The sequence below is a fragment of the Paroedura picta genome, chromosome 3 (genome assembly GCF_049243985.1).
Source record: "Paroedura picta isolate Pp20150507F chromosome 3, Ppicta_v3.0, whole genome shotgun sequence".
Lineage (NCBI taxonomy): Eukaryota > Metazoa > Chordata > Lepidosauria > Squamata > Gekkonidae > Paroedura > Paroedura picta.
This window is the reverse complement of record NC_135371.1, coordinates 109,675,381-109,701,452: the sequence shown is the minus strand read 5'-3', so window position 1 is coordinate 109,701,452 and position 26,072 is coordinate 109,675,381. Positions and strand designations below refer to the sequence as shown.

General features: G+C 41.2%; 1 protein-coding gene across 19 annotated transcripts in view; it reads left to right on the top strand.

Moving 5' to 3' along the window:
• Window positions 1-26,072, top strand: part of TENM2 (teneurin transmembrane protein 2) — a 1,331,635-nt gene that overhangs the window by 1,267,543 nt on the left and 38,020 nt on the right. For 16 of the 19 annotated variants that reach the window (XM_077327160.1, XM_077327169.1, XM_077327168.1 and 13 more), the window contains 6 exons: window positions 953-1,202; window positions 5,803-5,823; window positions 12,595-12,827; window positions 16,831-16,985; window positions 17,727-18,601; window positions 25,262-25,437. In XM_077327160.1, coding sequence (XP_077183275.1) covers window positions 953-1,202; window positions 5,803-5,823; window positions 12,595-12,827; window positions 16,831-16,985; window positions 17,727-18,601; window positions 25,262-25,437 — 1,710 coding nt within the window. The remainder of the gene's footprint in view (window positions 1-952; window positions 1,203-5,802; window positions 5,824-12,594; window positions 12,828-16,830; window positions 16,986-17,726; window positions 18,602-25,261; window positions 25,438-26,072) is intronic. The other 3 variants (XM_077327164.1, XM_077327161.1, XM_077327167.1) reach the window with 1 other exon arrangement.

Below are 26,072 nucleotides of genomic sequence, written 5' to 3'. Positions count from 1 at the left end.
CCTTAATAATTTTTGCAATAGTCACATAGGAAATAGTTTCTTGCATTGTATTATTTTGGGCTGCAAATGCAAATGGTGGGTTTGCATATTGTTATATAAAAGAAACCTGTTCTGCAGAGGAGGCTAGTATGTGGGGGAAACTTATACCAGATTTAGGAATATAAAACTGAACTGAGTGACATCATTGTATGTTCATTGACTTCTCAACCCAAGTACTGTAGCTCTTGCTTGGGATGGCATTGGCAGTTACTCCTGCATTAAATGAACTGTTTTGAGCACGCCCATCTTTTTGGAGCCTGTAAACAACTTGGAAATTCTGAACAATTGTGGCTGCAACCATAAAATGGCCACTGCAGGATGCTGAACCAGTTACAAAATGTCAGGGAATTAGGTTATGTATAACACTTGATTGTAATTCTTCAACACTCCAGGCAGAAGCACTGTTTAACAGAATGTCTCTTAAAATGGATGTAGTGTTGAAAAATATTTTCTTGCAAACCCGCAGCTCACCTTCAATCAGGCAGTGATGATCCTTGTGCTGTCGTGGCAACTCCTGCCAAAATAACTTTTTATAACTCTGGAATGCCAATCAGAAATCCTACTGGGCAAAAACCATGCCAAATTTCTAAAACCATTGGCCTTTAGAAAGAAAATGTCATGGCATCCAGAGGGTTTACTGACTGTTTTTATGTGTAAGTTAGGTGTCTGTGACACACTTTGTGACTAGCATAGGCAGACAGCAGTGGTAATATCGTTAAACAATAAACACAGCAGCTATAGAACATTGTGGTGGAAGTGGCTGATCTACAATGCACCTTCCTCAAAAAAGTAATTTATCATTAAAAATGGAGAACTGCATGCCCACTGTGTCAGCCTGACAGCCTGCTTAAATCAGGTGTTAAGAACAAGATTAGGGTCTTGTTTCACTGTATTGTTTTGTGTTCATTATTAGGTATTCTGCACAAAGGCAGTGGAGAGAATCAGTTTCTTACTCAACAACCAGCTGTGATTGCCAGCATCATGGGTAATGGTCGCAGGAGGAGCATCTCTTGCCCAAGCTGCAATGGGCTTGCAGAAGGAAACAAACTTCTGGCACCTGTGGCGCTTGCGGTGGGAATTGACGGAAGCCTCTTTGTTGGGGATTTTAATTACATTCGACGCATCTTTCCCTCAAGGAATGTTACCAGCATCTTGGAATTAAGGTAATTCTACTGATCTAGTTCTGGGCTGCAAAATGCCTTCTTATCTGTTCTATCTTTATCCTGTAGAGTCACTTTTTGGCAATCTGTGCTCCATGCAGTTACAGTTTAATGAGTCATCGTAATTGAATGGCTTAGACGAGGAATGGCTGTTATAGGATTGCCAGCTCCAGGATGGAAAATTCCTGAAGATTTAGGGCTAGAGGAGAATGGGGAATGTGGAGGGGAATCTCTTCAGCAGCAGGATAATTCCATAGAGTCCACCCTCCAATGCAGCCATTTCTCCAGCGGGTTAAATCAGCCCTCTTTTACCCAAACATCCTCTGCTCCCAATTTCAGCATCCTACAGCTGTCTTTCATTTAAAAAAAGAAACCATCAGGAAGAAGGATCATGGCACTCCCCACTGTGTGCAATTGAGGCTGTGTCCCTTGAGTTCCTTTGTATGGAAAGTTACTCTTAGGAATGATTATTCCTTCCTCCAGGGATTGCAACAGGAAATCAAGTGGCAGTTTAGCTCACCATCCTCCACTCAAGCCATCCTGAATCAGAAGGATTACTTCCCCCAAATGCAAGATGTGTGCCAGTTAGAAGGAGTAAACAGGAGTATAAAACAGTCTCTCTCAGTTATTAGAAGAGTATGTGTGTCTTTTGGGGAAAGGCCTCAGGGATGAGAAAAGGGCTGTTAGGGAAAGATGGAAAGAAGGGTCGCACAGTGGGAGAGATGGAAATAAGAGATCTAATCCAAAGGGGGATAAATTGCAAAGGAAAGAAGGAGAGGGAAGGAAAATAATGAGTTGGGATTGCTCAAAGAGAGCCCCATACTAGCTGCTGCCTCTCCTACTTGTACTGCAACAGCTTTTCCTAGCCATGTCCTTCCCAGTGCTGCAGAGGGAAGGAGAGGTCAAGACAAGAACAGCTTCATCTAACAAGGCTGGCACAAATCCAGGACTGAAGGGGTGGGGAATGGGAGGGCAGGCTTATTTCAAAGTAGGAAGGGCCTAGGGTCTCAGTAGCATTTGGCTATCCTGCCTGGTTGAGAGAAGGAGACAGGAGGCAGAGAAGGGTGGGGCAAGGACCAAGGAGAAAAGGTAATGAAGGGATTGGCCAATGTGTTGGCCTGCGGTTAGCCTCAAGGGAGGGCGGAAAAAGTAAAGGCTTAAAGGGAAATTCCTGAGGGCCGTTCCGCATTCGTCCAAAATAGCACAATGGTTACTAATTGAAATCGCTACAGTTTTGCCATTATGCACAACGTCGTTGACAATCTGCAACACTCCTGAAACCGATCTGCAAAAAGCGCTTTGTTGTAGCGCTTTCAGGGAAATCCCCAAAAGTGGATTCACCCTCCGGAAAGCACTAAACTCCTGCAACCAATCTGCAACACTAGCGGGAAAGTTCTGTGCGTTACCATTGTTGCGGTTTCTGCAAAGTCCCTCCCCCTGGCTCTCTCCTCTGATCTTCCGGCGAAGCGATCGCCATTTTTTTTCTCCGAGCGAGCGGAGATCAACGCACCAGCGAGCCTTCGTTTACCCAGCGAGGCTTCCCTGGCTGCAGCCCCTCTGTTTAAAGTCACCAAGCACAAGCATCGCAGAGGCCCGTTTGCTGGTTTATTTTCACTTTATTTTTCACACTGTTTTGGGCCGAAAATCACGCCCGTGAGGGGGAGGATTTTTTTTTCACTCGGGGGAGCGTGGCAACGATGAAACGGCAGCTCAAAACCCACCTGCTAGCTGGATGGGTCTCTCCGTTGCAACGAATCAATGCATATTCATTGCAACTGGTGTGTTTTGTTTTTTTTTAAACCTTCCTTAAAAAGAAAGGGGCTGTTTGGGAGCATGATAACGGCCGCCCATTGGCTGCTTGACGGCCAGGGGCGGGACACAGCTTAGCTTCCTGGCTAGCGATTTTTGCAGAGACCAGAACCCTGTGGGAAACTATAGAAACGCAACTGGATTCCACTATAAAGGCAGGTATGCGTTACGCCGAATTCCACTATTTAAAATGGCGATTTTTCGTTCAGCAAACAATTTGCTACATTGATCCCGGTGCGGAATGGCCCTGATTATGGACTAGGAAGAGAAGTAGGCCCAGCTCAAGGCTTCATGAGCTGCTACATGTGGAAGAGAGACAAAAAGTGAAGCAACCTCGTCCGCTTTCACTTCAGAGACCTAGCGAGGACACAGGGCTAGTGGCAAGATGGCAGAGAGGCAGCTGGGCAAGATTGGGCAAGAGGAGCACCATACTCAGAAAAGCAAAGCAAAGGTGTGAGAGAAGGAAGGAAAAGAAATAAAGATGGAGGGAAGGGAAGAAGAAATTGAGGAAATAAATTCTTTTTACAAAGAATTGAAGGGGAAGAAGTGGCAAGCACAAGGTTTGTGTAAAGGTCTCAGTGGAAGCTGGCATACTACGTATTTGTTTTTGATTTGCCGAGTGATGTAGTCAAATGTTTCATGTGCCCTCTGAGTAAGGCAGCATCGTATGGGAACATGGTTTTGCCTCACAACAGTCTTATGAGACAAGTCACTTTTATGATCATTTTTCACACTGTGGGGAGTAGGGCTGGAAAAGACCCATCAGAGGCAGTAACCACCCAGACAGACCCTCTAGGCTCAAACTCAATTCTCTGTGCCCAGGCTTAAACCTCTCTCTCTTCAGTGGTCCAGTAGCACTGGTGAGAGGAAGTAAAGGGAGAAGGTCAGCTCTCCAACCAAAGAGCACTACTTTACTAAGAAGTCAGACTCGGTCTGTGGCTTCCAAATTAAAAGGCACTTCAACTGTTAGGCTTAAGAGCAAAACAATAAACAGTCATTTTTTTTAAAACACTATTTTAGTTTATGTCTCCTTGAAACGATTTTCATAGGGGCAGTAACTTGACATCTGAGCCGGCCGACCTCCTCTCCTCCCTGCCATCAGACCTTGACTTCGGGATATAAACGCTGAAGATATTTTAAAATTTATATTTGTATTTATTTAAATATTCCATTTAATCTCCTGTGAAAGGTTACTGGAGCATTTTAATCCCAGTTACTAATTATCAATGACAATTAATTTTTCAATCGTTCATTTTAACCCTGTATGTCTGGTTTTATATGTTGGAAACCACCCCGAGTCTGCCACTAGAAAGGAGTGGCCTACAAATTAAATAATAGAATTAATTAATAAATAGCATAAATAACTGTACCTATCAGTAAATAAATTCAAAGATGTTAACCTGTAGTAGCATAAGCTCACCAGAGTTAAGTAGCACTTAAAAGACACAATTTCATTCAGGTGGGCACCCATGTTGGTCTGAAACAGCAGAACAAAGCTTGAGTCAAGTGGCACCTTTAAGATTTATTCAAGGTATAAGCTTTCATGTGCACACACATGTGCCTGAACATGTAAGCTTGAATAAGACTTGGTTGGTCTTAAAGATGTCATTGGATTCAAACTAGTTCTACTATTGATTTCAACATAAACTTTCAAGTCAGAGCTCAGATTTTTATAACTTGTGGGACAATGGTGGGGGTGATTGTCCACTTCTTACATCTGAACATGCGAATCTGACATGAGAAAGCTTACGCTGAAATAAATGGTGTTAGTCTTATATGTACTTTCAGGCTCCTATGCAATTGCATTTTTGTTAGAGTCATAACTCCTCTCTGCAGACACAAGTAAAAATAAAATACGTATGTATTTATTTAGTCGATCTGTGTGACTTAATTAAACTTATTACCAACCAGGACAGGTGTGAGGGATAATTCATATTAGTGCTCTTCCTTTTTGCTGGCTGAATTGTGTCCAAGGCTTTTGCTGAAAATACAATTACGTATGAGAGACATCTGAGTTACCAGTATCAATTCTGAGGCTTCCAAGCCCCCATCTTCAGTAAAGGTTGCTCATCAGGAGCTTACCTTTGGGTCATGAAAAATCCATACCTGGTTGATCACATGCCACACCTTCTGCACTTTTTAAACGAGGGGTATAAAGAATACACAGCCCTTGGCATTGCATTAAAATATCATCTTGTATGGCAGAGATGAACATTGATTAATGCAGTGCAGACTTACAAAGCAGAGTGTCTCGTTGCTCTGTTACGAAGCAGTGCTTCCCTTCAGTTAGAAGTCATATGAAATGAATGCCAGCCTGACAGCGAAATCTGCTTTAAGTGGCAACTCTAGGGAGCAAAGAAGGAAGCCAGTCGCCAGGCAGAGATGTGCTCAAGGTTACAAAACATCCCCTTGGTTCAGTCGTTTGGCTGGGAAGGATATTAGCACATTTCACTTTTGTCAGGGCTCTGTTTCACCAAGCTTGCTGACAGACAGCTGACAGCTCCTTTCGCCATCTGTATAAAAGATGGACATTTCTGTACATGACGTTTTTCAGTGATCCAGAAAGTTTCATACAAAAATGCCTTGAGGGGCTATTCCAGTAGGGAACTACCTTGTGACTGCAACACCTTCTGTTGTGCTTCATCCCTAAATTAACCTAAGGCTAAAGCCGAAAAGAGGTTTCCTTGCCGATGTCCTCTTGTAGAATAAGACAAAAATGCTGTGTTTGCTTTACAGTCTCTTCTCCAGCTAACTGTTCCTCTTTTTTTTTCTTTTCTGTTCCCTTTCTGTAAAGAAATAAAGAGTTTAAACATAGGTAAGACCAAGACCATGATCCTCTTATCATTTGCTATGTTTTGTTTGCTCTGTTGTGTTTGCTTTTTGTGTTGTGCTTCTTGTGTAATGTTATGTTTTAAATGTATCCAATAGCGCCAACAGTTATGTGCTAATTGTGTGTTATGAATATGATCAGCGTTAGCAATTATACAATGCAGTCAAAAAGCAACCAAATAAGTTCTGACAGCAATTAGGAATGTCTAATGGAATGCAAGTATAATGAACCCCAAGCTAACTTTTAGATGAGCACTTCTCCATGCTGTCTGTAATTGGTCTAAATGGCTGAGGCAAACTGCAGCGGTGGCTTTTTATAAAGGCTGGAGAGGGTTCAGAAAGGCGCTAATGAACTGGAAATGGGTCAGAAACTCATTTCCAACTCATTAATGGTTTTTTCTGGATTTTGTCTCTTCCCTCCCCCTTTAATACAATGTTATTAGTTGGTCAATCTGTTGGGCAGATTGTATCCAACCCTTAGCTGCTTTAAACAGAGCTTTAATTCTTTGGAGAAAGGGTTCATTCCTTGCCTGGTCTGTTCTACCACTTGACTCTTTGAAAGCTGATCTTCCTTGCATATATCCTCATTTGAGGAATCACAGTTAGAAGCCTCTGCTTAGGGGAACTTCTGGCAACTTCTGAAGCAGCCCATAATCAAGACTTAATTTGGGAAGAGTTTCTTACTGCAAAAATAGAACATTTTCATATCTGGTAGCATAAATGGAACAGTATGATCTCATAGATCCTGCATTGAGCAGGGGGTTGGACTAGATGGCCTGTATGGCCCCTTCCAACTCTATGATTCTATGTTCTAGATCCAGGTGGAGTCGGGGAAAATATATTGTCACATAAATAAAACTTAGATCCAGAACTGTTCCAAGACGCCTGCCATGTTTGTGGAATATAATTGCTCTTTCTCATTCCTCCTCCTTACCAAGAAATTGGCATCTGAACAGCTGAAACAAAAGATTAAAATTCTATAACTTTGATGGAATTCACATTGCAGGAGAACACCATGATAGGAAGGCCTGAAGGCACTATTAATGCCTACATATGAATATATGCAGAGAAATATGTAGTGGCCAAAAGCAGGCTCTGTCCTGCCTTTTCCCACCCTTCCTGCCCTCATCTAGATAGCCTCTTTGATGTGATTACATGCTTTTGAACATTCTACTTATACTTATACATTCTACTGAGTCTCCAGGGAGGGCGGTATAGAAGTATGATGAATAAATAAAATAAATAAATCTGATTATGATAACTGCTTACGTCAGAAAAAATGGGGACTCATCTACTATGAGCTAAAGATATCACTTAATACCTTGCAGGTATTAAATGACAAACATATTTACATTTTCAGAACAAGGTGTTGCACTTTGTTATTAAAGGAAAAATTAGGAAGAAAGGGAAGAGGGATGATTTTGCTAGTTTTCAGATTTTTGCAGCTACTTAATGCCATAGTGCTTTCTCTTCACGAGAGTATTTCCAGAACAAATAGGAGTCTAATGGGAAAGGGTGGGGAAAAAATCACTCTGCCAAATTCTTCCATGAACTTTCAGTCAGGCTTCAATTCAGTGTAGTCACTGAATGGATAGTTACACCTTCCTGGTAGGCAGTTGCAGTATGTTTGTGGTTGATGTTTGTTCTGTTCCATGTGACCAGGCTGTGATCCTGCAAGTCAGAACAGATCCTAAGTGTTTGACCATCAGATAACAATAGTTGGAATAGAGTGCCTGATCCTTGGTCAGTCAGTAACCCCTAATGGAACCACATATTGCAAGGGGAGGGGAGATAACATGGCTATTTACAACAGCCTCTGAGGCAAGGAATTCAGTCTTATCTGTGGGGAGTGTAAGTTGGACTAGATGTACTTATTGGGTGTTTATGTCCTAAAGTGGAGTATCTTTAAGGATTCTAAGATGTGTCTACATAGATGAGGGGCACATTTCACTCTCAAGCAGAGGTTACTAGGGTGATACACTAGATGCATCTGCCTGCTGTAAGGCTGGAATGGCTGCCAGTTATTCAAAACTCTCCCTTTTGCTTCCCTCCACTTGGAATGGGGGAGTAAAGAAGCCAGTTTAGTATAGTGGTTAAGAGCAGTGGCTTCTAATCTGGACAGCTTGGTTTGATTCCCCACTCCTCCTCTAGTTGAGTATCCTGGATGAAAGCATCTCAGCCTCACCTACCTCACAGAGTGTCTGTTGTGGGAAGAGGAAGGGATGATGATTGTAAGCCACTTTGAGACCCCTTCAGGTAGTAAAAACTGGAATACAAGGACAAACTCCTCTTCTTCGAAACAGATGGCTACCATCCATTTAAAACTCATAGCTGGCAGAGAGATCCATTAAACTGTGAGGTTTTAAATGACCATTTTGTCCCGTCCCCCCCCCGCCACGGAAGAAAGTGAAGGGGGTCCCTGGAATGGCTGCAAGCCATTTAAAACCTTCCCTTTTGCCTCTTTTTGTTTGCCTCCTTCTGCCAGCCATTTAAAACCCTCCCTTTCACTTCCCTCCATTTGTCAGACCCATCAAGATGTGAGGTTTAAATAGCCAGCAGCCATTTCAGCCATCTGTTTCACTTCCTCTGGCTCACAGGGCCTGGGATTGAAACAAGGTCGGTATAGTTTAATATCGCTGAATAAAAAGTGCAAAATTCAGCTTTTATTCGGGTCAGCTAAACTAGTTAGATGCTCTAATCTGTATTCAGCTTTAAAATACCAAAACTTTTGGTAGTTTTTTGACTTGGGTAAACCATATGTACATATTTAAATCCTGCACTATCCAGTGTTGGGCAGTGAGAAACATCATAGAACTGGGCCTTTGTGTATATAGGTTACTTTGTTCCCTCTTTAGTTATTTCTTAGCAGAACAGCATCAACATTCATAATTGGTTCAATTTGTAACACAGCGCAGCATTAGATTATGATATTATTATGCTGGGTTAGCCGTTCTTTGTGACTGCTGTTGAGAAATTAGCCAACGCAGTGGCTATAGGCTGTGGCCATAAGTCTCTTATTATTGCTGCAAGTTTTGCAGGGAGTCATATGAGTGAAAATGTACTGGCCATTTGTACATCTGCTGCCACAAACATTCTCCTAAAACCTGAGTTCCACTACGTAACTATGCTATCTGCAAGGTTGCCCAGTGCTGTCTCAGCATAACCTTGCTCACAGGGTTGATTTGTCTCAAAATACAAAAGTGTTGCTCTTCTGAGGCCAATAAGTCCAGTAGCCAAAAAAAACACCTAGAAAATGCACTTTCTGCCTTTGTCCTGCTGACTTGGTTTGTTTTTAAAGAAATTTGACTGGTATCACCCAGAGCTGGCATCTGCAGGGATCTTGTTTTAAATGCTCATTACATCTGCCTGTTGTTAGCCAGACATGTTTGTGCAGGAGCTTTTGCATTTAGTCCAGTTGTCCGTTTGAATTGCTAAGGCTGACATTTCCCAATTTGCAAGTGGCTCACTGGCTCTTCACCTCAGACAGCTGTCAAAATAGTTTTGTTAGAGATGAAGTAATATCTCTGAACATCCACCACGTAGGCCCATTATGCACGGCCGCCGAAACGGCGATTTCGGGTCACATGGAAAACGCGGAGGGGGAAGACGCGACGCATACCGGTTATACACGGGGCGGGGCGCGACGGCGGCAAAACCCAGAGTAACCGATTATGCACGCGCCGATCCGGGCGCCGCTTCTGGTTGCGCCCCGCTCACCCGGAAGCTGCGCTTTCTTCCGCGTTTCACTGACGCGGCTTTTTCGGCGGCATGCACCGAAGCTGCAGCCGGTTGCAGCCGGCTCCGTGCGTTATCCGTGATTTTAGTCGCCGCCATTCCACCCCGAATGTGCGCTAAAACCCCCGTGCATAATGGGTCATAAAGAAAAGTCTGCAGTAGAACAAGAGCTTGACTTAATTGCAAGCTGGGGGGACTTACTTTTGTATGGCATACAGGACTGGCATCTTTCAGAAAGGGCATAGTGGACTTTCTAGAGTATGAATGCAAGAAAAATAACCAGACTTCATGGTTGTGTGCTTGACTACTACCACCAATTCTGTTGAGTTTCAGATTTGGGGACATGAACTACATTTTGAGCCACCACTGCAGCATCATAGCCAAGCCATCCAATGGAGTATTTCTCCCTTTAACATCTTATTCTTACCAGAGGTTACTTCAGATCGTTCTGCAGTTGCCCTTAGCAGAGGAGGAAGCTTATAGGGTGCCATGTTAGGGAGGGATGAAGCATAATGAGCCATATTATGCCTACTTTACAGCAATTGTGCAGGGATATAAAGTTTCCCATTACTTAGGGTATGGGGGCAACCAACAGTCATTGCTACAGCAGCGCTGGAGTTGGATCATGGCACCCAGCCTGAGGGCACAAGAATGGCATTTGTAGAAATAAGCCTGGGGTGATAAAATGAAATAGGTCTCCACTGCTACTGTCTGCTTCCAAACTGGAATGCAGCAGCAACATCCGCCTATTCCATTTCTGCTTACTGCATAAGCGATGCTGAATAAATACCATGTGCTCTTCTGATTGTTTGATCTTACTAAATTAAACCATTTTGCATTGCCACGGTGTTTTCTACCTATCACCATATGAAAGAAGTAAATGAACAAACCAGTTTTCAGCACTTGAATGCATGACTCGTGGCTCTTTTATGCATCACATTTCCTACTGAATTATTTACCTGTTTAATAATTAAATGTGTGACCAAACTTTGAGCTAAAACTTTCCAGGGCTGAGCTTCATCCTAAAAAATAAATGCCCTGAGTAATAGCAAATCAGCAAATTCAGTTATTGGGAGAATGCTTTTGAGCATGTGCAGAACTATAATTTTCTTCATCACACCTGCTCCCAGCATAAAGCTCTGATTTCCACAGAGGTGCACTCCAAGAGCTTACATTTTAGAAATTAAAAATGAATGTTTTAAAAGAAACTGACTTTTTCGTACTATTCTTTAAATACATGCGTACACAGATTGTGAAGCTGATAACTTGCTATCACTTTCTCTGTCCACAGAGGCAAATGTGCTGATGTCACTTATTCTAAACTTATGAAGGACATATGTGCAGAGAACAATGGCTGAAGTTTTTGAGAGCTTTGTATCATATAAAGAAACCTGTGAAGCGGTTAACCCCATGAGATTCACTAGAGTAGGAAAATCTGTTCAGAGCTCCTTTTATCATATATTGGCTAACCACAGAGCTTGTGTGTGTGCCCTGCTTCTTCAGTACTAACCTTGAGCGTGAAACAAGTATTTGCTACAGTTTTGGAATGCTAAATGGGGGCGTTAACACCAACCAACCACCACCAACAGACTGGCTGTCTTATTAGAAAGAGTTACAAAACTCTTTGTAAAAACTTTTTCTATAAAGAACGAATGAGAAGCGAAAGGGCAGAAATTATAAATGATGAGGACTATTCATCTTTACAGCTGCTTCAAGGCAGGCCATAGTGTGTTCTAGGTACTGTGATTTGGCACAGTAGGGAAAAACTTTACAAGAAGACACAGATGCTATGTCTTTGAAAAATAATTTACAGCTTCTTGTCAGAAGCTGCATCGCTTGGACTTCCCTTATATTTTGTGTTGTGGTGACATTTTTAAAATATTTGAACTCTAATGAAACATCCATGCTCTGTAAAATAGAAGTATTCACAAGGGAGGTAAAAAGAAATCCATAAATGGAAGATAACAAGAACATATATCTTCGGTGGTCATATTATTAAGATGTAAAACTGTCTGTTTCCAGTTTTCTAAAGGGTCTATAAATAAACAGTGTTCAAAAAGAGTATCAACTACAAACTAAGACAGGTTTTATAGGAGCCAGGGTAACATATAAAAGCCAGTGTCTCACCTGTACAGCATATCTTTGTTTACTCAGAACTAGTGGAACTTATGATCAAGTAAATGCACATAAGATTTCCCCATATTTTGCAGTAAGCTGCTTTGCTGAAGTTTTTAAGAACAAATAGGTCGATGAGCCTCTTGTGGCGCAGAGTGGTAAGGCAGCCGCCTGAAAGCTTTGCTCATGAGGTTGGGAGTTCGATCCCAGCAGCCGGCTCAAGGTTGACTCAGCCTTCCATCCTTCCGAGGTCGGTAAAATGAGTACCCAGCTTGCTGGGGGGTAAACGGTCATGACTGGGGAAGGCACTGGCAAACCACCCCGTATTGAGTCTGCCATGAAAACGCTAGAGGGCGTCACCCCAAGGGTCAGACATGACTCGGTGCTTGCACAGGGGATACCTTTACCTTTACCTTTAGGTCGCTGTGGGGCCATATTTTATCCAACAGTCTTGGCCTCAGTTTGTTTATTGTTCACTTTTTTTCTTTTCTTCTTCAAATGAGTTAGTGATGGAGTACATTTGGGTTATCCATATGATCTCCGTGATAACTTTATGAGTTAGAGTGGACTGAAAGATAGCGACCTGCCCTAAAGGCACCCAGTACATTTCATCACTGAAAAGGAGAATTTGACCCAAGTTTCCCATAGCCTAACCTAAACATTACCTTTTCTAGCCACATTAAGGAAGGAAGAGGGATTGAGCAAATTCATGCAAAATCATTGCTTTCCTGCGTAGGGTTTGGAATTTTGGGGGAAGAAAAGCAGGCAACTGACACTGCCAGTAATGATGATACGAGGGGAATCATTTGTATTTCCTGCCACCTCTGTCCCCCTACCCCATCTTTAGCTAGAAGGCCTTATGGGGATCTGCTGTAGCCATCACATTTTTCTCTTTTCTGTTCTAAAGCAACAACCCTGCCCACAAATACTACCTAGCTGTGGATCCTGTTTCGGGCTCACTGTATGTATCCGACACCAACAGTCGCCGTATTTACAAAGTCAAAGCACTCACTGGTGCCAAAGACTTAGCTGGTAACTCTGAGGTGGTAGCAGGGACAGGAGAACAGTGCTTGCCTTTCGATGAAGCTAGGTGTGGCGATGGAGGGAAAGCTGTGGATGCAACTCTAATGAGCCCACGAGGTAAGGGATGGGGGGGGGGGAGATTGTCTGAAGCAAGATTTGATTTTGATGTAATTATCCAGCAATTAAGCCATTGCTTGCTGAGCTATTTTTATTCTTCAGTTTAATCACAGGGGGTTAACAAGTCTTTTCCCCTATAGGATTTTATCTTGAGGTTGCTTTTTTTAAAGTTTGCTTTCTTTTATTGGGAGTAAACTCCTGCCCCTGCATTTTCTTTCCCTTGCAAAAGAAGAACAAAATGTGAATTAACGGAGTGCTTTCCGCTGTGAAGGGGAAATGTGCAGGCAAGCAGGATTGTATGAAATGTTCCTTTGGGAATGCAAACGTGTATATTATGTTTTGGATTTTGTTAGGGGCGGGGGAGGGGGTGCTGTCTCCTCTGCCTCCTATTTATATAGAGGAACAAAAGCCAAACAATATTTTTCTTCTTGCAAAAAAATAAATAAAAGGAAAGGAAAATGAAGATATGGGACTATTCATGTTTAGTTTTACTGTGCTTGCTTTCCAATACAGCACAGTATTAAAAAAAATGCAGCCTAAGCATCTGCACTTTGACTAGCCAGCCACATCTTTAGGAACTAATGAAAGCAGAGTAGAAAGAAAGTTGCTCAACGAACATCAAATAACATAAATTTCTGCATGTTGGCAATGTACAAATTCCAGCTTGGCTATCTGGCAAATGGTCAAGTTGAGTGGCACAGTTGCACATACACACATACAAGCCTTGATTAGCGTGCTAAAAGAGACAATAGAATTAGTAAAACTATTATAGACATGTAGAAGTCAAAGGATGACAATAAAATTAATAGAACCATTATACTAACATGTAAATGACAGAAATAAGCAATTCTCAACTTTGAAGTTTAACTACACACATCCTAATGGCAGCTGACAAAAACATCACCACCCCCTCGATCAATACAGGGTTCTGGCTGTCCATTAAAAACAATACTTTAGCCTGGTCAGAAGACCTGGCACACCTAGTTAAAAAGGAGAATAAAAATTTGACTCAAATCTCTTCATACAATGGACAATACAATAGAACATGCAAGACAGATTCAATGCAATTCAATTCACAAAGACAAATTCTATTTTCATAGGGAACGTTATTGAATCTCCTGGTTAGCAAGGCAGAGGGTAAAACATTTAGCCTCGCTAGCATAAAAGCCCTTCTCCATTGTGGATTAATTAATTGATAAAAATACAGGGCTGTAGACTCCAGTCTAGGTTGAATTCCTATACTGAATGGGGAGCACAGTTACAATGAATCACTGAAACCTGACAGCGATTTAGATGTTTTATTTTTAAAAACTGATAAATATTAATTTGCGGATTTGATCACTCTACTTAAAAGAAATATTTTAAACACTTGAAATAAGTTCCTGTTAAAAGCACCAAATGCTCAACTGCTGTCTGGTATTGCACCTAGCATCAGATTGCTGCCTAAAATAGCACTTACGGCCAATCAGGGCTATTCTCCCTTTTCAAAACTGCCTTGAGAGCCAGCTTGATGTAATGGTTAATAATGCTGGCCTCTCATCGGGAGAACTGAGCTTGAATCTCCAGTCCTCCACATGCAGCCAGTTGGCTAAACCTAGGCTAGTCATGGTTCTGTTAGAGCTGTTCTCACAGAGCAGTTCTCTCACAGCTCTCTCTGTCCCATCTATCTCACAGAGTCTATGTTGTGGGGAGAGAAAAGGAAGGCAGTTGTAAACTGCTTCAGGTAGTGAAAAGAGGAGTATAAAAGCCAATACCTTGGTGAACATACTTCTGCTCAGGAACATTAGAGGTAGTTATTTTCCCTTGGATACTTATGTGCCCTTATTATGTTCACTAGCAGCTCTGCTCACACGTCACATGATCATGATTAACTTATATGCACATTGCCTCACTTTCTTTGGTAACTGAATGACTTTTGCACTGTATCTATCACATGTATGTACATTTGCAGCACAATCCCTAAAGATCATGCCTGTCTGGAAATGCAGTAGTGCCATGGCATGAGAAACACAAGAGAAGCAGAGGCAGTACCTATCTCATGGCATACATGGCCAACTTAGGGGGAAATGTACTATTAATGGCACAAACAGAAAGGGCTTGTAATATACCAGACAGGAGCTAGGGCACTCACAGGATTGCATACAGCATACATTCAGTTTCTTAGAATCACAGAGTTGGAAAGGGCCATACAGGCCATCTGCTCCAACCCCCTGCTTAATGCAGGTCAGACTAACGCATCCAGGATAAGTATCTGTCCACTGGTGAGGGGGAGCTCACCACCTCCTTAGGCAGCAGATTCCACTGCTGAATTATTCTGTGAAAACATTTTTCCTGATATCTAGCTGGTACTGTTCTATATGTAGTTTAAGGCCATTACTGCAGATCTTATTATCTGCTACCAACAGGAAACACTCCTTGCCCTCCTCACATTTCAGATACTTAAACAGATCAATCATGTCACCTCTTAACCTCCTCTTCTCCAGGCTGGACATACTCATATCCCTCAGCCTTTCCTCATGGGCTTGGTCCCCTGACCCCGGGTCATCTTCGTTGCTCTCCTCTGCACCCTCTCAATTTCATTATACCGCTCTCCCATATGGCTCAGGGCGGTTCGCATAAAACATTGTAGGAGTAACACATAGAACAGTCTAAATAATAACACAGTTATTGAAATAACATATCAAAAATTTAACAGTGGCTTCAAATAAATGATAACTTAAGACAAGCCCCCAGAGAGGTCAGGCTGGTTCAGGTCTGAGGGGGGACCAGAAGATGATGATGGATCAGTCGGACTCAAGCGTATGCCTGGTGGAGAAGCTCCCTTTTTATCCACATACTCCAGGTGTAGGTGGGACTATGACATCTGATTATTTTTATGCAACGCCTCTGTTGATACAACCCAAAACTTCTTCTTTACTACCACATCACACTGTCTGTTCATATTTAGCTTACAGTCCACAGGTACCCCCAAGCACACACTACTACCCAGACATAGATGCAGCCCATCATGATTTCATTTAAATTATGGTTAGAATAAACCATGTTCAGCATACTCAGATATCACATCAAACCATAGTTTAATTAACAACGTGGTTGGCATGATTACTTGAACATAGGCCATTCCATCATAGTTACTTCAGATCTGTCCACTTAGGCTGTGAAACCATGACTTGAAGTTGGTCTTAACCACAGTTAATCTTTAGTTTTGTATAATCTTTGAACGCTAAACACCCTGGCTTGACCCCCAGCTACAGAGTGAAGGTGATGGAAATTTTTAATGCAACTTGAATCCTAATTTCATAAACTAACCATAGCTTTTAAAGAAATGTTTTTAAGAGTCCAGACTGCTCCTTGCCTCACTTACCCAGTAGGCTAAAGTCAAGATCACAGTCATGTACATCACAGGGGCTGGCTGTGTTTTGCATTAGAGTGACTCTACCTGATGCTTTGGATCTAGGCTTGTAGCATGCTTGCCAAAAAAGCCAGCCACCATTGCTCCTCAGGAAAAGTGTCTTTACTACTGCTTCCAGCTTCCTACCACTATACCCCGTAGGAGGAGGCTTGCCTACCTAAGTGTCTGCCTGAGCAAATAATGCTCTTGGTAGTAAAACATCTTTAAGGTGAAGGAGATGAATACATAGCATAAATGAAAAGTTGCCATCTATAGGTGTGAGCCCTATAATTGTACTTAAGAGTTGCATAAGGGCAGCACATGGTAAACTTTGATGTTATCAAAACAAGAATGGAAAAACCTTCCTGTGAAAATTTTAAGAAATTTGCTTATATATAAAATAGAGAAATTAGGAAAAGGAAACCAGGAATGTTAGCTTGGGAATTAAAGAGTCAAAAATTCAAAACCAAAGTTTTTGCAGATTCTAGTGAAGTAGTTCTCTAGGGTAATAAAGGGCACAGACCCACAATATCTGGAGCAAATGCACTGATAAAATTATTCACAAGGCCTGAAGCCAGGCAACTCACTCTTGTTTTCTTTGCACCCTTGTAGGAATTGCAGTAGATAAGTATGGCCTTATGTATTTTGTTGATGCCACAATGATCCGGAAAGTTGATCAGAATGGAATCATCTCAACTCTGCTGGGCTCCAATGACCTTACTGCTGTTCGACCACTAAGCTGTGATTCGAGCATGGATGTCACCCAGGTAGAGTGTTACTTCCTCTTTGCTTGTGGACCATGCTGAAACAGATGGCTGCTTATTTTGGATGACTGCCTAGTTGTGCTCCCCAGGAAATACTACATGCTACATTCTGCTGGAATGAATTATAAGAATATCAAGGGTGATGGCAGTATGCAGTAGGAGAAGACAGTTAATATAATTACTGATCATAACAAACCGGTCACCTTTGCAGTGGTGACCTATAGCAGTGACAAGAGAAAGAGAGCTGTGATGATAGTGTTTTTAATTGATTTTCCTTTTCTACAATTCTTTGCAGCATGTAGTCCTATTTACTGAATACATTAGGTATCCAGTGAAGTGCCGATGAAAACAAATCTGCTCAAATCAGAGATATGCTCTCGTCCCCATGGTCAGTGATATGCATTCAAAGAGATGTGTTTGTCTAGGTCAGGCTTTCTTGATGGCCCTAGAAGGGTTTCCAGAATGTGTGGGAGTTAATTATTTTTTAATATATTTTTTAAATTTATTAAACATTCATCAGGTGACTCCCCCTTCCCCAAATAGTGATTCTGGAAGGAGTGGGAAAGGGAGGGGCCCCATGTGGGCATGTACGCAGCGATGCTTCCCAAACACATTCTGCATGATCACACCACTTCTGGGGTTTCTCAAAGCCTGGAAAATGTTCCAGGGGTTTCTCAATGGTACAAAAGTTGAAAAGGTTTGGTCTAGGTTAATAGTTGTAATAATGGGATGTGTCTTTCACAGGTGCGTCTGGAATGGCCAACCGATCTTGCTGTCAACCCAATGGATAACTCTCTGTATGTATTGGAGAACAATGTCATTTTGCGGATCACCGAGAACCATCAGGTTAGCATCATCGCTGGCCGGCCAATGCACTGTCAGGTTCCCGGTATAGATTACTCCCTCAGCAAACTGGCCATTCATTCTGCACTGGAGTCAGCCAGTGCTATTGCCATCTCACACTCTGGAATCCTTTACATCAGTGAGACCGATGAGAAAAAAATTAACCGGCTTCGCCAGGTCACCACTAATGGCGAGATTTGCCTCCTGGCTGGGGCAGCTTCGGACTGCGACTGCAAAAATGATGTCAACTGTAATTGCTATGCTGGTGATGATGCCTATGCCACCGACGCCATCTTAAATACCCCATCCTCTTTAGCTGTGGCACCAGATGGCACTATTTACATAGCAGATCTCGGGAACATACGTATCAGGGCTGTCAGCAAAAACAGGCCAATCCTTAACTCTTTCAACCAGTATGAAATTGCATCTCCAGGACAGCAGGAACTTTATGTCTTCAACACTGATGGCATCCACCAGTATACCTTAAGCCTTGTCACAGGAGAATATCTATATAATTTCACCTATAGTGCTGATAATGATGTGACTGATGTGATTGATAACAATGGCAACTCTCTAAAAATTCGGAGGGATACCAATGGAGCACCACGTCATTTTCTAATGCCCGACAATCAAATTGTGACTCTGACTGTTGGCACAAATGGTGGTCTTAAAGTAGTGTCAACGCAGACCTTGGAACTTGGAGTAATGACTTACCATGGGAACAGTGGTCTCTTGGCAACAAAAAGTGATGAGACTGGATGGACGACATTTTATGAGTAAGACCATTTTCAGAATAATGTTGCACATCCGTTATCTGCCCAGGTGATGAACATGAAGGGTTTTGTCATGACGAGGACCTGGTTCAAGAAGAAAAGCAGGTCTAGGCATGATGTGGGCCCCCTTCCAGTTCCAAAATATTATGTCATCAGAATAAATTTTGCTTTTTTTCCATTTTAATTTGGCATAATTTATTCTGACTGCTCTTTGAGACTTTTCATGTTTTATATTTGCAGAAAAACTCTATATTTGGGACAATAAAAGCAGCAAGCATGGACTAGAGCAAGGGTGGGTGGAAGAAGTTTCAGAATTAAGGCACACAAGAAAATGCCACTCAGGCATGGTTGACACTTAACACCAAGCCCCAGTTTGGCAGTACATGAATGGTCCCTGTGCTTGCGCATGTTGTCCTGTCTTTCTCTTTATGTTTTCTGTGCTCAGAGTCAGATCCAAAATAGATAAAGCAAAGGTCACAGATCTCTATTTCTCTTTAAAGACAAACAAGAAGGAGAGGGTGGTTCAACCTTTCAACTCCCAAGCAGTTTCACTGATCAAAACTTGCCCCCCAATGCTGTTGTAGCACTTTTAAAAATACAAAAGATGGGCTTTAAGAGGACCTGTTTTACTTCCTTTAAAATGGGAAGAGCAGTGTTGGGTAGGAGAATCGGTTTTGATTAGCGTAACAGAGATTAAACAATTAAGCTGTTTTGGCATAGCCCTAATCTGAACCATGGCTGCACACACTTGCAAATGGCCTTTTACAGACTGAGATCTTCATCACATCTGTTTTGGTACTCACTGCTTCAGGTTTATTGCAAACCATATTTTGCCATTCATCTCAGTCAGTAAACTGAATATAGACAGCTTCACTAGTGAGGTTCATGGAACAGAATTTATAGATAGGGATGCCAGACATACTCCCAGTGGGGGTGAGGGTGGGGGTCGCCCACTACCAGGCCCCACCTTTCTGTTATTCAGATTTTTGGAATTATCACCCAAAATGGGAGGGACACCCAGCATTTTTGTGGCATGCCAATAAGACCTGAAAGTGATGATGGTTCATTGAAGTTGACATTCTGGTTTGGGGGCAAAAACTCTATGGTAGAAGCTAATTGTACCATAAAGTTTTGCCCCAAAAAACAGAGTGTTGTCTCTGATGTCCCCGATGTGCCTATGTCACTTCTGGGTCACATAGGCAGGTCGTGGAAATGCTGGACATTCCTCCCTGCTCCTTGCGCCTCCACCTTCCCCTGTCAGCTGCTCAGAGGGACCTGATAAGTCTACTTATACAAAGGATCTTTGTAAAATTCCCCCTTTTAGTAACAGACCCTTTGTTCCCCTTCTGAAAAGATGTTCCTGATGATTAGAAGACCTTCTAGAATAACCCGTCTGCTAACACAGGGGACTGCAACAGAAAGACATAAGATGTGAAAACTGATTCGTCTTGCATAAGTTCATATTGTGTTCATGCTTTGCAGCTTTCACTTATTCCTTCCCCCCTCCCTTACTGCTGTACCCTCTCATTCTGCATGCCACTCAATTATTGATGGAGCTTTGTCATCAGCAGTGGTATTTTTATAGGGACTGCCACTGAAGGCAGGAATTACTTAAAGTTCTCTGGAATCAAACCAATGGTTTTAGCTTTTCCTGCAAACCAGGGTTGATCCTGAGTTGCAGTCCTGGTTTTGCAGTACAGTGCAGGCCATGGTTTCCTCATTCAGATATAATAATAAGCTGTAATAACGTTACATTTTATTCATTTTATACATTATTTATTGACTGCATTTATACACTGCTATTCTCCCCAGTGGAGACCCTGAGTTAGCTTATATCATTCTCCTCTCTTCCATTTTATCCTCACAACAACCCTGTGAAGTGGGTTAGGCTGAGAGTGGCCCAAGGTCACCCAGCAAGTTTCCTTGACTGAATGGAGATTTTAACCTAGATCTCCCAGATCCTTATCCTACACTAATCTACTATACCGCACTGGCTATCATTTTTTCTTTATTGTTAGCTGCCCGGAGTATTCTACTGCTTGAAAGTATAATAGAAATGTATAATTAATTGATTCCAACAGCACAAGGGAAGGGGAAGGAGGAAGGCCAAAGTATACCAGAGTCTCCACCATAGACATCACAGAAGAATGGCATGCCAAGGGTTTGGGGAACTCTGCTATTATTACAAATGTCCATTATAGAAACTGTTGTTTGGTTGTTCTCAGAAGCCTGAAATTATTTGGGATGGCAACAGTAGGAGATATAACATTGTTAAACATGTGTAGCTGACCAATGGATATTTATTTTCTGTAATAGCTCTGCCCAGCTCATAACCTAATACATGATGGCTACACCCCACTAAGTTTCTTCTCTCCAGGGATTTCAATATCACAGTTTCTTTCAGAACACAAATGACAAGTCTTGCTGTTCAAATGTCAGGATATTGGGACCATGCTCCATTTGGGCAGATAAAGCATTGATTAACTTTGCTCACTGCTCGTTCCTGAGACTGGTGAGGAAATTAGATCCAACGGTATCAGTAAAAGTTCAACATGATGTATAATTTCTAGAGAGCCCAAAAGTATACTCTTTCAACAGCCAGTAGATTAGAAAGACAAGATTTCCTTTTTAACTACAGCAGATGAAAGATAACATAATAGATATTTTTTAAACTATAAAAGAAAACCATAATGTCTTTAAACATTATCTTCCTTTTAATAGTGCAGTGTTGTTGAATTTCCTCAAATAACTTATATAATGCAAATACTGTTCATTAAATTTTTAAAAATATAAACAGGCATTTCTGGAGGTGCTTAGAGACTAAATGAGGTGGTTAGAGAATAAACGTTCACATGCCAAATGTTCTCTCAGGAAAGAGCAAATGAAGTCTGTGAATACGATAAAATCAGAGTCCAGTAGCACCTTTAAGACCAAGAAAGATTTATTCAAGGCGTGAGCTTTCGAGTGCAAGCACGCTTCGTCAGACTAAGAACTGACCAACATAACAGTGAGAATATATAAGCAAAAGTTAATCTTGTTACATTTGTAAACTATGTCACAGCATCCAAACACAGCCACATGATAACTCTCTGCCAGACCAGCAGTCTATGAGTAAACATCCCAGCAAACTGCCGTATGAAGCAGCAAGTTGAAATCCTTTCTAAAGAGAACCACGGTCAGGGAAGGCATCATTCAGCTGTTTGAAAAAGTGTATTTTAGGCAGTTTGGGATGAACAACTAAACCCCTCAGCTAACAGGAATGGGCTCCATTTGATCAGGCTTTGGATTTACTTCACAAGTAAGCAACCCGTTCACATGAGTATGCCCACACAGGGTTCACCACATCTGTTTGGGCTTCAGGCGAAATATTGTGGCAGAGTTCTTCAGCAGAGAAGTTGCTTTCATACAGTCTCATGTGGAGCATCAATTACTGCCTCCACCTAGTATGAACTGAGAACACCGCCTAGAAGGAAAATGCTGAGCATACCCCTCAAAAAGGACAACATTTAGTAGACTCGGGTTCATTTATGAGTAGGCATTAATGGTTGATCAACACCTTGTATATGCGGACCAGCAAAAAGAAAGCAAAACTAGTTCAAGGACACAAATAACCCATTTCAGAAATACAGCTGTAATTTTTACAGGTGCCCATGTCTGTGGATTTGTCAGTTTAAATGGGAAAGATTTTCTCTTACCTAGGAGAACACTGCCATCTGCTGATCATTTTACTGCATGGTTAACCATACATTGATGTTTCTGTCTTTATTAATCTTACCAAGGCTTTAAAGTGGTTTTCCAAAACAGTAGATGGACAGCACTCTGACAGTCCTTATTTGTAACAGTATTCCTGAATCTAACCCATTGCTAAGTTCTGTGTACAGTAAATTGTATTCATAGACCATAACTTTATCACAGAGTTCAGTATTTTGGTCATTTACAGGTTTATGCATGCAAATGTAAAAAAAAATTGGATTTTTCATTATAAAGTGAAAGCCATTATGCTGAAATACTTTTGGAATATTCAAGGTCCATGAAACATCATTGTGGGGACATATTTTGAATTGTTCCCACTATGTCTCCTCTAAAATCCATATGGAGAAAGTTTTGTATTTTTAAAGCACTAGATAAGGATTGATTTAAGTGGGTCAGGAGATAATGTGGATATGGAACCTTATCTATCTTCAGATTAGAACTGAAAGCTGTATTAGTCCACTACTTTAGATCAAGTAAATGTTTTGAATCCCAGGTGCAAGACCTCTAGCCAAAACTGCTAGGTTATAGATCATCATAAGTTGTAATATTGATAGATACAAAACTCTAAATAAAACATAGCAAACAAGTACAAATATAAGGAACATCCAGCACAATTTGAGAAATGTGAAAGATAAATAATAAAATTAATGAATCATATTGATAGCCTGGCTTTGCATGTTTAACTATAGGAGCCTTGAACTATGGGAGCTATTTACAGCAATACCGCACATCTTTCCGACAGAAATATCATGCATTGACTGGGCTACCAGAAATATGAAGTAATTCCCATTCTCCTTAGTTTTCCCCCCCTTCCATTTCCCTCTTTGCCTTGATCAAGGCAGTTCCTGCGGATTAAGAGCTCTCTAATGGGCGTGAGATCCTCCCTCCACCCAGCCACTCATCAGTTCCCAGGAAATGACCTGCTCCATCATAGTTATAGCTTAATAAATGCATTTACAGCTGTCTACTGCCTCAATCCATGAAATAATTAAGTCACATTATTGAGCAATCCCGCACAAGCCAGTCCAGACTCTTTCCCTAGCTGAGAACAGCTATGCTTGTAGGGCAGCAGTTGCTCTTCCCATATGCTTTTCAGTCTGCTGCTTACCTACCCTTCTCAACAATTCTATAGAGCTGTGTGTAGATGGACCTGCACACTGGGACAATTTGCCAGTTTCGGCAATTAGTACCTCATTAGTATCTTGTCTCTAGAGAAAGTGATCATGTGAACATTCTTTTCAGGGGGGAAAAATCAGTTGCTAGTACTGAGGGGAAAACTCAAAGCCATTGGTACCACATGAGTTCTTGCTTTTGCCGAATGAGATAATTATTATGACCATATACATAATTTTAAATTGCTTTGGTGAATTCAGCTGTAGATTAGAATCTGTATTGCCTGGACAATACCCAGTGTTTTCCACTGTTTCTGGGATAGAATGATGCCTCGCACAGTTTCCAGATAGTATTTTCATGAGGGTCTGTCTCCCCTCTGATAAATTGCTCATTCGTGAGCTTTCCCCCTCTATATCCTAACCAAATGTGGACATCTGTATTGATCCTAAATGTACTAAATTAAGTAGCACTTTGTAAGTAGCCTCTTTGTTTCTTCTGAAAACATCTATGCCTCGATCCTGTACTAGTTGCTGTGCCAAGAGACAGAGGCTTAAGATGGAACCAATAGCTGTGCTGGCACATCACCAAAAGTAGCTGTGAAAGAAAGAACAGGATTAGAGGAGCTCCCCTCTACACACACAGAGAGAGAGGAGAGAGAGAGAGAACAAATGCAATAATTTCTTGGCCTCCAAAACAAATACAATTGTTGTTTAAAATTATTTGGGTCATTTTTGCTAGATGTAGATTCTAGATGTTTATAGCAACACAACAATACAGGAGTTCAGTGGCACCTTAATGTCTTTACAAAGCTTGTGCTGGAATAAAGTCTTACAGTTATTAATTAGGTGTGTGTGCTAAATGCACAAATCCTTTTGCTTAAAAGAAACAGTGGCTGACTGCCCTATGCTAAGCATTGCTATCATTAATATGATACATTAGAAAAACATAAATCACCTTATATGTATATTATATGTTTTATGTCTTTAATGGGGTTTTAACGGGAATTTTAGGACACTGTAACCCGCCACAAGCTGTAAGGGAGTGGCGGGAAACAAATCTAATAATAATAATAATAGTAGTAGTAGTAGTAGTAGTAGTAGTAGTAGTAGTAGTAGTAGTAGTAGTAGTAGTAGTAGTAGTAGTAATAATATAAACTATTAAATAACTAAACACTCTTGAAATTTAACCTTCATTATATGCTAGGGTAGCAGTTGAACCTCTTCTCTTCCAAAGTGAACTTTCCCCACAAAAATATGAAATGGAACCTTTACCAGAGGCATATCACAGGGACATTTCTTGCCAAATGCATCACTGCACATTTTGAAGATTGACTATTTGCAATAATTTTAGTACTCTGAATCATGTTATAAGAACTGTGAGGACATCATTAAAATATGTAGATCCTATTGGCTCCCCTCTGTAAATACAAATGCAGAACCTAGATTGTTCAGAATATTACTTTCTTTTGAGTTTCTTGATTCTATGTGCTTTGTTTTTTGAATCTAGCAGCTTTTCTGTACAGAATTTTGGTGGACTGTTAATGTTTTTGATACTGAACATTATTTTGCCTAATGGGACCTTGGTATTTATTCTTCAAGTTATTTTTGTTAGTATTCAATCTCTAGATTGGAAATGTGTGTGTGTGTGTGTGTGTGTGGTGTGTTTGTGTGTGTGTATGTGTGTGTGTGTGTGAGAGAGAGAGAGAGAGAGAGAGAATTAAAATAAGTGAATGTATATGTTGGCTCAGATGTATCTTGGAAAAATTATATATGTGTGACTTTTTCTTGCATCTTATAGTTATGACCATGAAGGACGCCTGACCAATGTAACTCGCCCCACGGGTGTAGTAACCAGCCTTCATCGTGAAATGGAAAAGTCTATTACCATAGATATTGAAAACTCCAACCGGGATGATGATGTCACAGTAATTACCAATCTCTCCTCCGTGGAGGCATCTTATACAGTAGTTCAAGGTACAGAAACACGCTTCTCAGAACAACACATCATCTGTCAAATACGCATACACACAAATCATCTCTAAACTATTCTCAAAAGACTTCACACACCTGTGTGCGAGCAAAAACAATGTTATAAAGCAGATATGGGCAAGTTCTGGTCCACATGCTTTGGTGCAATTTAGGCTTTCTATTAAACTCTTGAGAATTGCAGCTTTTATCTTAAATGTCATTATCCAATAATCTTCTCCATTTTTACTTCTGTAGTAAAGACCTTGCCTTCCCCTGGAGTGCTGCATGGATTATCATATGTATGCATACATTATCATATCTGTTTGTTTGGTTCCACATCACTGTCCTCTCAGCAAGAGAAACATTTTTCTGCATCATTCCAATCAATTCAATGACTAAAAAGCTATAGGTTATTATTTATATTTGACGGTTATTTCTTAAAAGAAAATAGCATTCTAACATCATGACAATCATGTTTTAAAAATATATTCTTGGTGAGAACGCCAAGAATTTAAGAATGGTTATTGGCAGAGTTTGCTTTTTATTCAACCCAGACCCATAGGACTAACCCACCCCTGTTCAGTCACAGTAATCCGGTATCACTCTCTCCTTGAAACAGATAAGTGCAAGGGATCCAGGTA